Source organism: Trachinotus anak, unplaced genomic scaffold (assembly GCF_046630095.1).
Source record: "Trachinotus anak isolate AG129_WGS33_773 ecotype Australia unplaced genomic scaffold, CSIRO_AGI_Tana_v1 ptg000004l, whole genome shotgun sequence".
Classification (NCBI taxonomy): Eukaryota; Metazoa; Chordata; class Actinopteri; order Carangiformes; family Carangidae; genus Trachinotus; species Trachinotus anak.
Genome location: NW_027273855.1, coordinates 23060742 through 23072126, shown reverse-complemented (window position 1 = coordinate 23072126; position 11385 = coordinate 23060742). Strand labels below are relative to the sequence as shown.

General features: G+C 44.4%; 1 protein-coding gene across 1 annotated transcript in view; it reads right to left on the bottom strand.

Moving 5' to 3' along the window:
• Positions 1 to 334: 334 nt before the first annotated feature.
• itga5 (integrin, alpha 5 (fibronectin receptor, alpha polypeptide)) overlaps positions 335 to 11385 on the bottom strand; it is a 32066-nt gene continuing 21015 nt past the window's right edge. Inside the window, exons 19-30 of the mRNA XM_071477202.1 lie at positions 9846 to 9913; positions 8233 to 8383; positions 8026 to 8118; positions 6787 to 6866; positions 6573 to 6653; positions 6373 to 6478; positions 5833 to 5991; positions 5080 to 5187; positions 2604 to 2717; positions 1843 to 1944; positions 1603 to 1725; positions 335 to 1497 (exon numbers count right to left, since the gene is read on the bottom strand). Of these exons, the coding sequence (XP_071333303.1) occupies positions 1414 to 1497; positions 1603 to 1725; positions 1843 to 1944; positions 2604 to 2717; positions 5080 to 5187; positions 5833 to 5991; positions 6373 to 6478; positions 6573 to 6653; positions 6787 to 6866; positions 8026 to 8118; positions 8233 to 8383; positions 9846 to 9913 (1269 nt within the window). The 3' untranslated portion in view covers positions 335 to 1413. The remainder of the gene's footprint in view (positions 1498 to 1602; positions 1726 to 1842; positions 1945 to 2603; positions 2718 to 5079; positions 5188 to 5832; positions 5992 to 6372; positions 6479 to 6572; positions 6654 to 6786; positions 6867 to 8025; positions 8119 to 8232; positions 8384 to 9845; positions 9914 to 11385) is intronic.

Below are 11385 nucleotides of genomic sequence, written 5' to 3'. Positions count from 1 at the left end.
AACTCTGACCCACAGACATGACGTATTTACACTTAAGGCACATAAAATCTATGTACATGACAAATAAAAGAAACCAACACAAAGCACTAACATGTTCAGTCCCTGTAGCCTTTTTGGTGGTGGGATGACTTGTGCCACGTCTCTGTCTAAACATGGGCAAGACAATGAAGAATACAGTATCTCACAGTAACACAAACTGTGAGCTGAAAATGGATCCTTCACACTCACAAAGAGAGTGAAGGACATTGCTGATTGTCACGTCTTTGGCTCAAGATGTCATTAAACCATCTATCTGAGTGTCATTTGCTTGCCAATGGTCTCCATGCTGTATGAGCTCAACCCAAACTGAGCAGGAGTAAAGACAGCGAAATATTCTTTTTGGAGAACACTGCTTTTTTTTTGCCAGAAGCACCACACTGGTTCAAGCCTAACATGAGGGTTCAACAGGTCTATGGTGGTTCCAGTCCCATCCCAGTCGACTACACAGTGACGACGGTGCCAGCATTGGTAACTCTGAACTAGAACAAACAGGATTTAAACAAAGCGATCAGTAGGAGTCAAAAAAAAAAAAAAAAAAAAAAAAAAAATCAGAACTCAAAGGAAAGTCAATCAGTCAGTCTTTGGTGTCTTTGGAAATATATCAGTAGATTTCCTTTGAGTGCAAAAACAACTCAACCCAGCGCTGTCCACCATCCTGAGGCAGAGAGAGATCATTTTCATCAACAGTCGAGAAATGTTCATCCAAGCATTTTCAATACCCGCTTATCCTGTTCGGGGTTGCGGGAATAGTGCTGGAGCTTAATTCCAGCATGCAATGGCCAAGAATCAGGGGAACACCTCAGACAGGTCAGGACTTATGTAAAAAACTTTTTAAACAGAATTATTGGACAGATTTGGTTTCAGCTTCTAGGCTTTGCTAAAGACTGGTTAATGTGTTAATGTGTTCTGGACATAGAAGAAAACTTCTGATATGAAGGCCTCAGCAGGCAGTGTAGTTCACAGCTCCTGGCTGCCACAAGCTACATGTGGCCCTATCCTGTCAGAGGCCGTGAACACATCAGATCATTAGCACCAATAATAAGGCAGTTAAACGGGTATTACTGGATTCTCCATCACGAGAATCCACAAAAGGAAAGTATCTCGTTGCAGAGAAAAGTTCTATCTGGTAACAATCCCAACCTGCCAACAAACATAAATTAAAAAAGAAAAAAAAAACATTCATCTGGATTGAAGATCTTTGGATTTTTTTTTTTTTTTTTTTTGTCTTCTTCTAGTGCAGCACAGTGGAGTTCCAGTGGTCTCTCTTTTGTCCAACTCTTCAACTGCTTTCTGATCCACTCTATGCGTTCCATTGTGTTTCTCTGTTGCAATCATATGGCCAGGTACTGTGGTTCTGGTAACTCTGGTGCTCATCTAGGCCTCAGAGGCAGCCTGTGGTTTTAGCTGTGCTTTCTCCATGGCGGTGCCGTAAGGTACGGATCGCTTGAAGAAGTCAAACTGCAAAAAAAAATCCCCAAAAAACAGAAAGTTTCAATATTTTTGGAAAAGCCAGAGAATAAAAATGTGCACAGACCCAATCGGTTGTTTCCCAGCAGCACTGACCTTGTATAGAACGTAGATGAGTAAAGCCAAGAGCAGTAAACCAGCCAGAATGGCCAAGATGATGATCCACAGGGGAACCGTGTTCTCGATATCTGGCTTGTTCCACACCACCGGGGTCACCACCTGAGGATGAGAGCACAGTTTGTCTTCAGTTTAATTCCAAAAAAAAGAAATGAAAATGAAAATGATACCTCTGAGCTGGAATGAACAGATCAATCAATGAATAAAGATCTTGAATACCTTTTTGTGTCCGCTGGGTGTATGTTTGGGTAGGATGGCGTAGGGCATCTTCTCCACACTGTATCTGGCCAAGCACTCCAGCACATAATGCTTATAGGCTCTCTGTGAAGAAAAAACATGACAAGTTATTTCATCAGATTCAAAAGGCGTGAAATCCCCCAGTTGTACACTAGATGGCGAAAGAGACCGCGTGCATCTGTCCAGGGAAAATCCTCTCAGCATTCCTATCCCATGAGCAGCTGGGACTACCAGATAATGAATTTTCAATACATTCACACATATGCCTTGTGTTAAAGCATGCAGGGGGTAGTAAATAGTGTGTGTGTAGCTCAGGAAGACAGCAATGTAAACTGGTAGAAGCTGCAATCTGCACAGCCAGTCTGGAGCAAATCTGCATGCTCAGTTAACAACTGTCGTCCCATTTGTTGAGGCAAATATGTGAGACTGCACAAACTGGCAGCCTTAAGAACTGATCCAGAACTGATGCCGATGCCTCGTCAACACAAACCAATATGTGAGACTGACACTGCAGCGATTTGTCTTTGCAAGCCACGCATAAGAGGTTTTTTTTTTTTTTTGATGCTATAATGAAAAATGGCTTTTTACTTCCTGCCAAACCTTGACATGAAAAAATACACAGACACCAGTGGGAAAACACTAATCTATAGTGCACTGCCTTTTCATCTGTTCCAGAAGGAACACATGTTCATGAACAGTGCATATCTAGTGAGTTTGTAATGCAAGGATCATCTCCAACAAACCTCAGTGAAGGTCTCGGCCCAGACGCGAGAGCGCACTTTGAGGATAGCAGTCGTCCCCTTCTCCAGAAGACCCACTTTGCACTGGAGCGACCAGCACTCCACGTTAGAGCAGGACTATGGAAACAAGGAGAATGGCGTTAAGTTTAAAGGTCATTCTTGTGCATAGACAGCATTTTAAAAAACCTTTTATTCCCACCAAACTTAACTAGCAAAGTCACAGGACCTAAATGCAGATGAGAGTCATAGAGGAAAAAGTGAAAACTGGCTAAATAAACATGGGAAGGACAAATAACAGGCCTGTTAACGCCGCAGGTCGAATAAATATAACAAAGAGTCCAATGTTATGATCCCTATTCCATGCCTGCTTCGAATTAGATTGAAGGAATGTCATGAGACTGTAAAAATGCAGCATGCTCTCCACATTATTGCCCAACCACTAAAACCAGCCCATTTTTCTCAAGACTGTAGAATACACACTCTTAATTAGATCCTCATAATGCAGCTTGGTAAGTTTAACACTTTAAAACGTGCACGCAGTGTGTTTCGGAGCTGCTGCTGCAGCCAGACCACCACCACACTGAGAGGTTTCGGCGGGTTTCCTGCGGGAGCGCATTAGTTTACTTATTACACCATGTTGGGCTAACGCAGGAGGAGAGGAGAGTACCCGCCTAGCTCCTTTAGGCTCAGTCTTAGACAGACTTAATGAGGGTATTCAGACAGACAGTGAGCATATCAGTCCACTTCCTCCTGGTAGACCTCCCTAATGCTCCAGGGCAGCGGGGCCACAGGAGTTTGTGGAAATGACATGAACATGGTCCAGTGCCAAAGATGCCTGCATGTCATGTCCTCCCTGGTGGGATTACGTGGTCAAGATCTGGAGCTTGAGGGGGCGTGGAGGCTGTTCCCACAGTTTCATAAGATAACAGTCTAGTCTGACTCACAGCTGTTGCACACACAGGGCATGCACAGGTTAACTCTTTGTTTTAAAAAAAAAAAAAAAAAAAAAAAAAAGCCTGAAATGATTAGTTGATTAATCAATGTGTCAGCTGATGAAAGCATTCTAATAAAGTTTCTGGTCCCAGCCTCTCAAGGCTGAGGACTTTTTTCTGTTTTGTGCCTTTGTAAATTTAATCTGTTTCAGTTCTGGAGTTTGGATCAATAATAACACAATAATTAGTTGCAGCCCCATTTCTACATTATAATATGGTAGAGATATCTCCATAGAGGTAGAGATATCTCTGGCTGGTGTTTATCCTTTGTATTTGTAATAATGCCGTTATAGATATTGGTATTCTGTTCATACATACTTGTGGGTTTCACTAATAAAGCATCAAAGCTTCAGTTGCACACTTTAATAAGTTGTTAGTAAATGATTTTCAGATTCACTGCAGGTTTTCTTGAGTTACATCCAAGGGACTTCCTGACAAATTAAAAAGCTAAAAAGACAAGAAATGTTTTATTAAGGGTGACAGTTTACAAAGTAAAACCAAATATATCTCTTGCTCTTGCACAATAATAATACATATGTATTTTATAATATAATATAATATATGTATTATATAAAGTTCTAAAACACAATGAAAGTAATAGTAAAAGTGTTAAAAAAAGTGATTATAAACTACTTTCTAACTATTAGAGCAGTTACAGCCAGTCCTTTGTTCTCTATGTGTAGATCAGCTCTTCAAAGACTGAGCAGGTCATTCTCAATTCTCATACTGTGACCTACGATGACAGCTTCATCCAAGCATTGCTAAACACTAACAGACTCTAATAAAGAGACACTGTGACTGGGGACGTCTTCTGCCACTGAGCGTGACAAACAAAAGTGCAGACACAGGGGAAACAGGAGAATCGGCTCCTTCATGCTAACGTGTCATTGGACATGCTTGATAAACGAGCGCGGTTCAGAGCAACAAGGTGCTCAGACAAAGACCTCTTTGGTGGAGGCAGGTATCCACAGATGGAGACAGAGAGAGCAGCTACCTGCAGGTGGGTTTATCAATGGGTCCAGTGTGTGGGGGCTCGAGGGGCCTCACAGCACCCAGAGCCGAAAATTAGAGAGAGGTCGGTGCATCACTGACAAAAAAAAAAAAGCCACCCGTGTCCAACATCTTCTCTGGGTCTCCACCCCTCCACCACTACTAAAAGCTCTTTAATGTTAATCACCACAAAGGGACACGGCCTGTGCCCTTTCACCCCTCCCTTTTAACGACATCATAAGCTAATTACCCAATCCCAGGGGCCTCATGTAAGAGCCACCAAAATAGGTCCAGAATTGCACGCTTAAGGCGACGCAGTTAAATATATTGTTTCATCTTTCAACAAGTCTTGATCTGCTCTAACCACATTTCCCCTAAACCGTAAACTCAAGCTCCTCATTCCCACACTTTGAAGCCACCTATTACATTAGACCTCACCTTTTGGCCTGACAACGTTTATTCAAGCGAGCGTGACACTTCCTCTGTTAGCATCTCACCAGGTTAGTCAAATGAGCGAGCTGATTCCTGTGGGCGTCCCTCCTCTCCACGCGGTGCTCATGGCCCTTCAGCGCCAGGATAGGTGGCTCTGTGGACGTGTGCTGGAGCTGCAGGAAGAGAGAGTACAAGCACGCACACGTCAGCCAGCAGGACAACACAGACACTGCCGACCCCACCGGGCAGAAGAGCACGCCACCCTTTCTGTCAATATACGGGCTAATGTTAGCATGACCCTGAGGCTTTTTGTCATTAATCAGAAGCATGTGAGCAGTTCTCCACATGGATTCCCGTGGAAATCGCACTTAGCAATTCACCAGGGGGGGAAAAAAAACATTAAATCAGAGCTAAGACAGATGACCACTCACAGCCCTGTTCAACATCTGTCAAGCTTCAGATGTAAACACAAACAACTGCTCTGGATGTTCTGACCACAAAATCCCAAAGCTACATCTTGGTATAAGGGGCGCATCGCTGGATGTCGAAGATGAGTACGTATGTTGCTGAGTGAGGTGGTTCATCAAGCTGTGCTGAGCATAGGGAAGAGCTGGGACTTCAAAGCGGCGGTGGGGTAAGTGTCCTGGGTGGGGCTGTGAAGCTGGGAGGAGGAGGTGGGTGTGGGCCCGGCAGCGGGGAGGATCCAACCGTTAATCATACATCTGACTGGGAATCAGTGGGAGACCTTCACTGTCTGATTTTTGCCTCATTTGACCCTGAGAGGTGAGCACATCTGCGCACATCTGCGTGGTACTCACTTTAAGGTGTAGGTGGTTCATGTTTTTGTCGGAGGTGCAGTTGATGGGTCCCTCTGTGGAGAACTCCAGTGGGTAAAGGAGAGAGTGACCCTGGACACTGAGGGGGCAGCGCAGCTCAAGCAGGGTGTGGCTGATCCGGCTGGGCCCGTTGTTCACCAGCTGGAAAATGAAAATAGGAAAGTTAAGTATGTGGAGTATTAGAAAACTTCAGGAGCAGCTTGATCGTTTTTTTTTTTTGTTGTAGCTGCAGTGCAGCTGTGAGGTTGCATCTGATTTTTCTCCCCTGCTGAAACTTTCATATCTGACATATTTCTTTAATCTACAAATAGGTTGCCTGGAGTAGAGCTCTGTTTAGTGTCACCCAAGTTAAAGTGGATCCGCACAGCCTGGGAATAAATCACACTACGTAATCTGGAGTACATTTTCTTTGGTTTTCCCTCATTTCTGCCCTGGGAAGTTGACTTGCTTCATGAACAGTAGATCTGCTTTCCAACCCAATCTGCTCAGCCCCGATGAGTCTGCACAGCTATGGCTGATTACCTCATAGATATGTTCCACTGCAGGCCCGACGTCCTGCTCCACCCCATAGTTTTTGGTCACCTTCCAGTTGGCTGGCGGGAAGAAGACCTTATCTGGTCGAGACACACTTAAAAAGAGAAGTGGCGGTGTGAGAACATGTGCATAGAGGCTTTAATGAAGTTACTGAAGTTCAAATGAGGAAATCTTGACACTCGGCTCACCCTTGCAGAATGACATCAGCCTGAACAACCACCTCCAGCTTGTAGGGCACAACCTCACTGTGGGAATTATTCTCATTTTTACTGTGGAAACAGAGACAGGAAGAAAAAAAGGATTCTGATTAGCTGACATCATTGAAGAGAACCGGAAAACACACATATTATTAACTATTAACTCTCAGTGTCTCGTCGGTACGTTCACATCATGGTGTCTTACCTGCGGATCTGCAGGTCAAACTGAACTGTTTTGTGCGTGTCCTTCAACCGTGGCACCGTGAAGCGCAGACCTGCCCACAGCTGCAAAGACAAAGATCAGACATATTAATCATCATCATCATTACGTAGAAAATTAGTTCTCAATCAATATTTTCCATTACGACCTAACAAGCAACAGAAGAGAGACGCAGATAAGACAAGAGTGACTGAATGCGTACATGCTCTATTTGCTGTGCTGTTTTCATAATTTCAGATCCATTTGTTCTCCACAGTTTGCATGCACATTCAGTGCAGAAACTCATCTGAGGGACTGTATGCAGTAATTTTTATTACATGGTAAATGAGCAGGGATACTGTATGTGTGCGTTCCATTAATATTTTGTTTTCTCCTTCACTTAGAAAATCACTGGGACATTAAGTCTCTCTGCTTCTACCTTTTTATCTATAATAATACAGTCTGAGAGCTTCAGAGACAACACAGGATCAGACTCTGTGACAACAACCTGTTTTTAAAGGTCCCATATTTTACACTTTTCCTGTGTTGATACCCAAAAGAGAGGCTCTCTCTCTTCTGATTGGCTCAATGTTTTTCTGAGTGATTGAGTAAAAATGTAGCAGATTTCAGGTAAACACTGAGAGAAACCAAATCCTGCAAGGTTGGATGGTGGGTCAAGGTGGGCGGGGCGTGGGGCATGGTGGAGGGTGGTGACTGCTTTGTTGTGACATCACAAAGTTAAGGACGTCCTGACGACTCGTTTTAAGGCTCAGTTTCTGAATACAGGCTGTGAGCATTTCTCTGTGGACTGAGCGCTCTGATACTTTCACAGTATTAATATAGAACCTAGACCTGCTTTAGAATCAAAAAGACATGGGAATCTCACTTTATATATGGGACCTTTAAAGCGGAAAGTGGAAAGTCTCTCCCAGTTATCATTAGTTGACGTTCTTCCTTCACAGAACCATTAGAAGCAGGCCAGCTTATGACTCCATCATTAAAAAAGGGAACTCTGCCCGGCAGGGAGCTGAGGGCACAGATGGAGTCTGTGCTTCTTGTCACCACATTTCCTGACACGAACTGACATTTCCTCTGTCAACCAGAGGATGGCATACAACTTTTTTCCAACAAAGAGCAGGAAACCATGACATGGTGCCAACTGCTTACTACTATTAAAATACACTTTAGACACAGTGCCATGTACTACAACCCTTAAAAACAGCCAAAAGACAGTGGTGTTCTTACACTGGTTCCAGACTTCATCGGGTTTCCCAAATCACAGCTGAGGTATCGAGTCTGGTTCTCTGACTCATAGCTGCAGGTCAGCTGGGTCAGGCTCTGGGAACCAGGAGGACAAATCAGTCAAACCACAGCAAAAGAACAAAAGAGTCCCAAGATACATATTAGTTCCTAAAAGTTGTAAATTTTCACTGTGTTTGCAATTGCACTCACCTCATTATTGCGGGCAATACCGCTGTAATCAGCCTCAGGGGGCAACACCACATACAGCTCAGCTTCATACGCCCCTCCCTCACCCTCATTCTTGGCGTTAAAAGTCAAGGTCAGTGAGTTGTCATCACCCAGGTAGACTTCCTTCCTGTCCCTGAGGACCCAAACAAAGAAACAACTGATTACTAATAGGGTCACTTGTCAGGTTAAACAGGGTTCCGACTCTTTAGACAAATAAATAAGAATAAAGTTGTGTCAGAGTAAAGTTCTGAGTAAACAATGACATTCATTGTGCATGTTTGCTGGCAGTAAAGTGGGCAATAAATTGTAATGAAACCAATAAATTTCCAGGCCTTTTGCTTGGCATATCTATTTGTCTTTAGAGCCGGGCTACAAAAAAAACAAATCACGATTTTCCCATGTAGCAATAAAGTCATACGTGCAGTACAACAGAGCGTAGGACTGTAAAACACCTCCTCTTTCCTTGCTCTCCCTCGCTCCCTCCACCTCTCCCCACAGCTAAGAACAATGAGACGTTCCATATGCAGGGCCACACAGACGCTTTTAATTACAGCCCCCCCCCCCCCCCCCCCCCCCCCCCCCCCATAAAGCAAAGCAGAGAAGTGAAGAGAGGGAAGACTTCTGTAGCTGATCCTCTGCCGACCCGACAGTCAACCGTGGTCTGATTCTAACTGGCATCGCACTTTTTAAAGCCAAACAAAGGCTCAGAATCAGAAACACCACAAAACCTTAAAGCTTCCCTGAGGGACCCTTGGTCTAACAGGTTATGTGCTTTGGCAGTGGAATAGAAGAAACAACACTGCAGGAATGATGGATATGGTTTTTTTTTTTTCCTTTCTGAAATTCCACTAAATCATGCCCATCCCATCAGCCCCTCTAACTACTATTAGGCTTCAATAATTTGCTGCAAAAAAAAAGTCAAGCTATTACTTTAATTGCGCTAATCTCACATTCTGCAAGTCAATTTCTGTAGTTGCACTTGGATGGAGCTCAGCTCTAACCCGCACTCACAGCAGATTATTCCATATGTGATGGATCAGACATACATTGAGAAAAAAAAAATGGAGGCAGATGGTAGATAAATATAGGAATGTGAAATCAAAATGACAGAGCAGGGAAGGGAGTATCAGGGAGGTTGTTATTTTTGAGAAAAATGCTAACAGATTTCTTGAGTCAAAGTGTGGCAGGCAGGGCGCTCCTGACAGCTTCAGAGGCAGGCGAGGCCGGGACTCTGGCACACAATCCCTGTGACAATCCTGCCCCCCCCCCCTTCAACGTAGCACCTGTGGAGCAGAGCTGCATCCTGTTTCCAGAGGACGGTGCACACTGCACACCTACACTACCGCAACACCGTGGCTATTAGCAGCTGCTCTCTGGTATGCTAAACGAAACAAAGCAGCGGAACAACACAAACAGCTGTATTTATGCTTCAGCACTCAAACCCCAGGTCCCATCTGAGCAGAAGAGGTGAAAAGTTCAGTGTCTGTTACCCTGTTCACAGTTTACTGTGTATCATCCACCACATTCTGGTATTTTTCCTGAAATTCATATGCTCTGGGGTTTATAGAAACACATAAGGAAATGAACAGACTCACCCGTGGACTGCCAGCTTCAAATCAGGAACACAGATATTGTCCTCCCCGCAGTCCAGCAGAATCTGAGCCTAAAGGATGCGCAGAGGAGGAGATAAAGGTTTTAATGATGAGCATACAGTAGGTTCAGACTGAAAACACACTTCTGGTACATGTGAGGAGAATTAGGCACACAAGATAAATCAGATATCTGTTTTCAAGGAGACAACAGGATGTGTGCAGCAAGATGCGACATGTGGGATGACTAATACATTCCACCCCCCTGCCTCCCGACACACACACACACCTGGGTTGCAGACCCCTCCTTATTTACAAGACATCATCACCGCTCATCAGACAGTTAACAACACACACACACACACACACACACACACACACACAATGCTATGGCTCAGAGGGACAATGACTGACTCGGTGAGGTCATGACAGGCGCAGACACACACACGCCTGAACCAGCTGTCCCAGAAAAACACATGTTTTCTGTTTGCATTGTAAGAGAAGGAAATGATGAACGGGGTCCAACCCAGAGCCCTCTTCCAGAGGACATACTCCTGTGGAACTGAGCAAAAAAAAAAAAAAAAAAAAAACAGAAAAAAAAAACCTGCCAGCTCTCGCCAGCGTCCCACATGACAGCGCTTTGTGGCCAACCGCACTTTCACCACATGCTACGCCACCCAGCCAACCGCAGCAGTATATGATCATATGGAAAAGGGGAAGCCTGCATCCTAGAGGAACTTTCTGTGACATAGGATATCTCTGTCGACCTGAGGCAGAAGTGGGGGCGGTTCAGAGAAGATTTGCAGTGGAGGGAAAGACAAGAAAGCAACAGAAACACTACTGGATAAGTGGACGACCGCTGAACGTGTGGCAGCGGCAGGGAAAGCCCTGCTGCGGATTGCTAAATTGCATCCCGCTGCGACTGTGACAGTGCGATGATGCTCATGACGATGAGGATAATGAATAGAAATGGAGGAGGTGATTAGAGAGCCGAGCGCCCCCCCCTTGTTATTACACCATCCAGGGGTTCTAATTATGGACACCATGGTAACCACCATGCTAACTTGGCCACATGTGCACCGTGGTCTGTACGTGTCTGCAGGGCAGAAGAAGGCCCATCAACAACAACACTGACATCCACGCGTGACATAATGAGGGCAAACGTCATGCAGTGAAATCAAAACGGTAACTTGGCGATATGAGTTTCTTCATTAATCAAAGTCACACTCATTGGGTCAGATGTTATTATTTTAAGAACAATGGGTGCATTGATGCCTAGTTTCAGCCATTTCCAAGTTCTTAAAAACAAAAAAAAAGGTGATAACAACTGGGATCCTGTGTGGTTTTGCACGAATGTATCTCTTTGTGCGGGATCTGGGGATGAAGGTAATTAACAGACCATCATTAAGTCATAACTCTTCATACAAACATGTGGAATACGTTTAAGTTGAGAGAGAGTGCGACTGTGTCGAGCACATCAACCATCTCTCATTCTCACTGCAGCTTGGAGAGAGTAAGAACTTGGCAAGAGTCAATGAAATGAAAT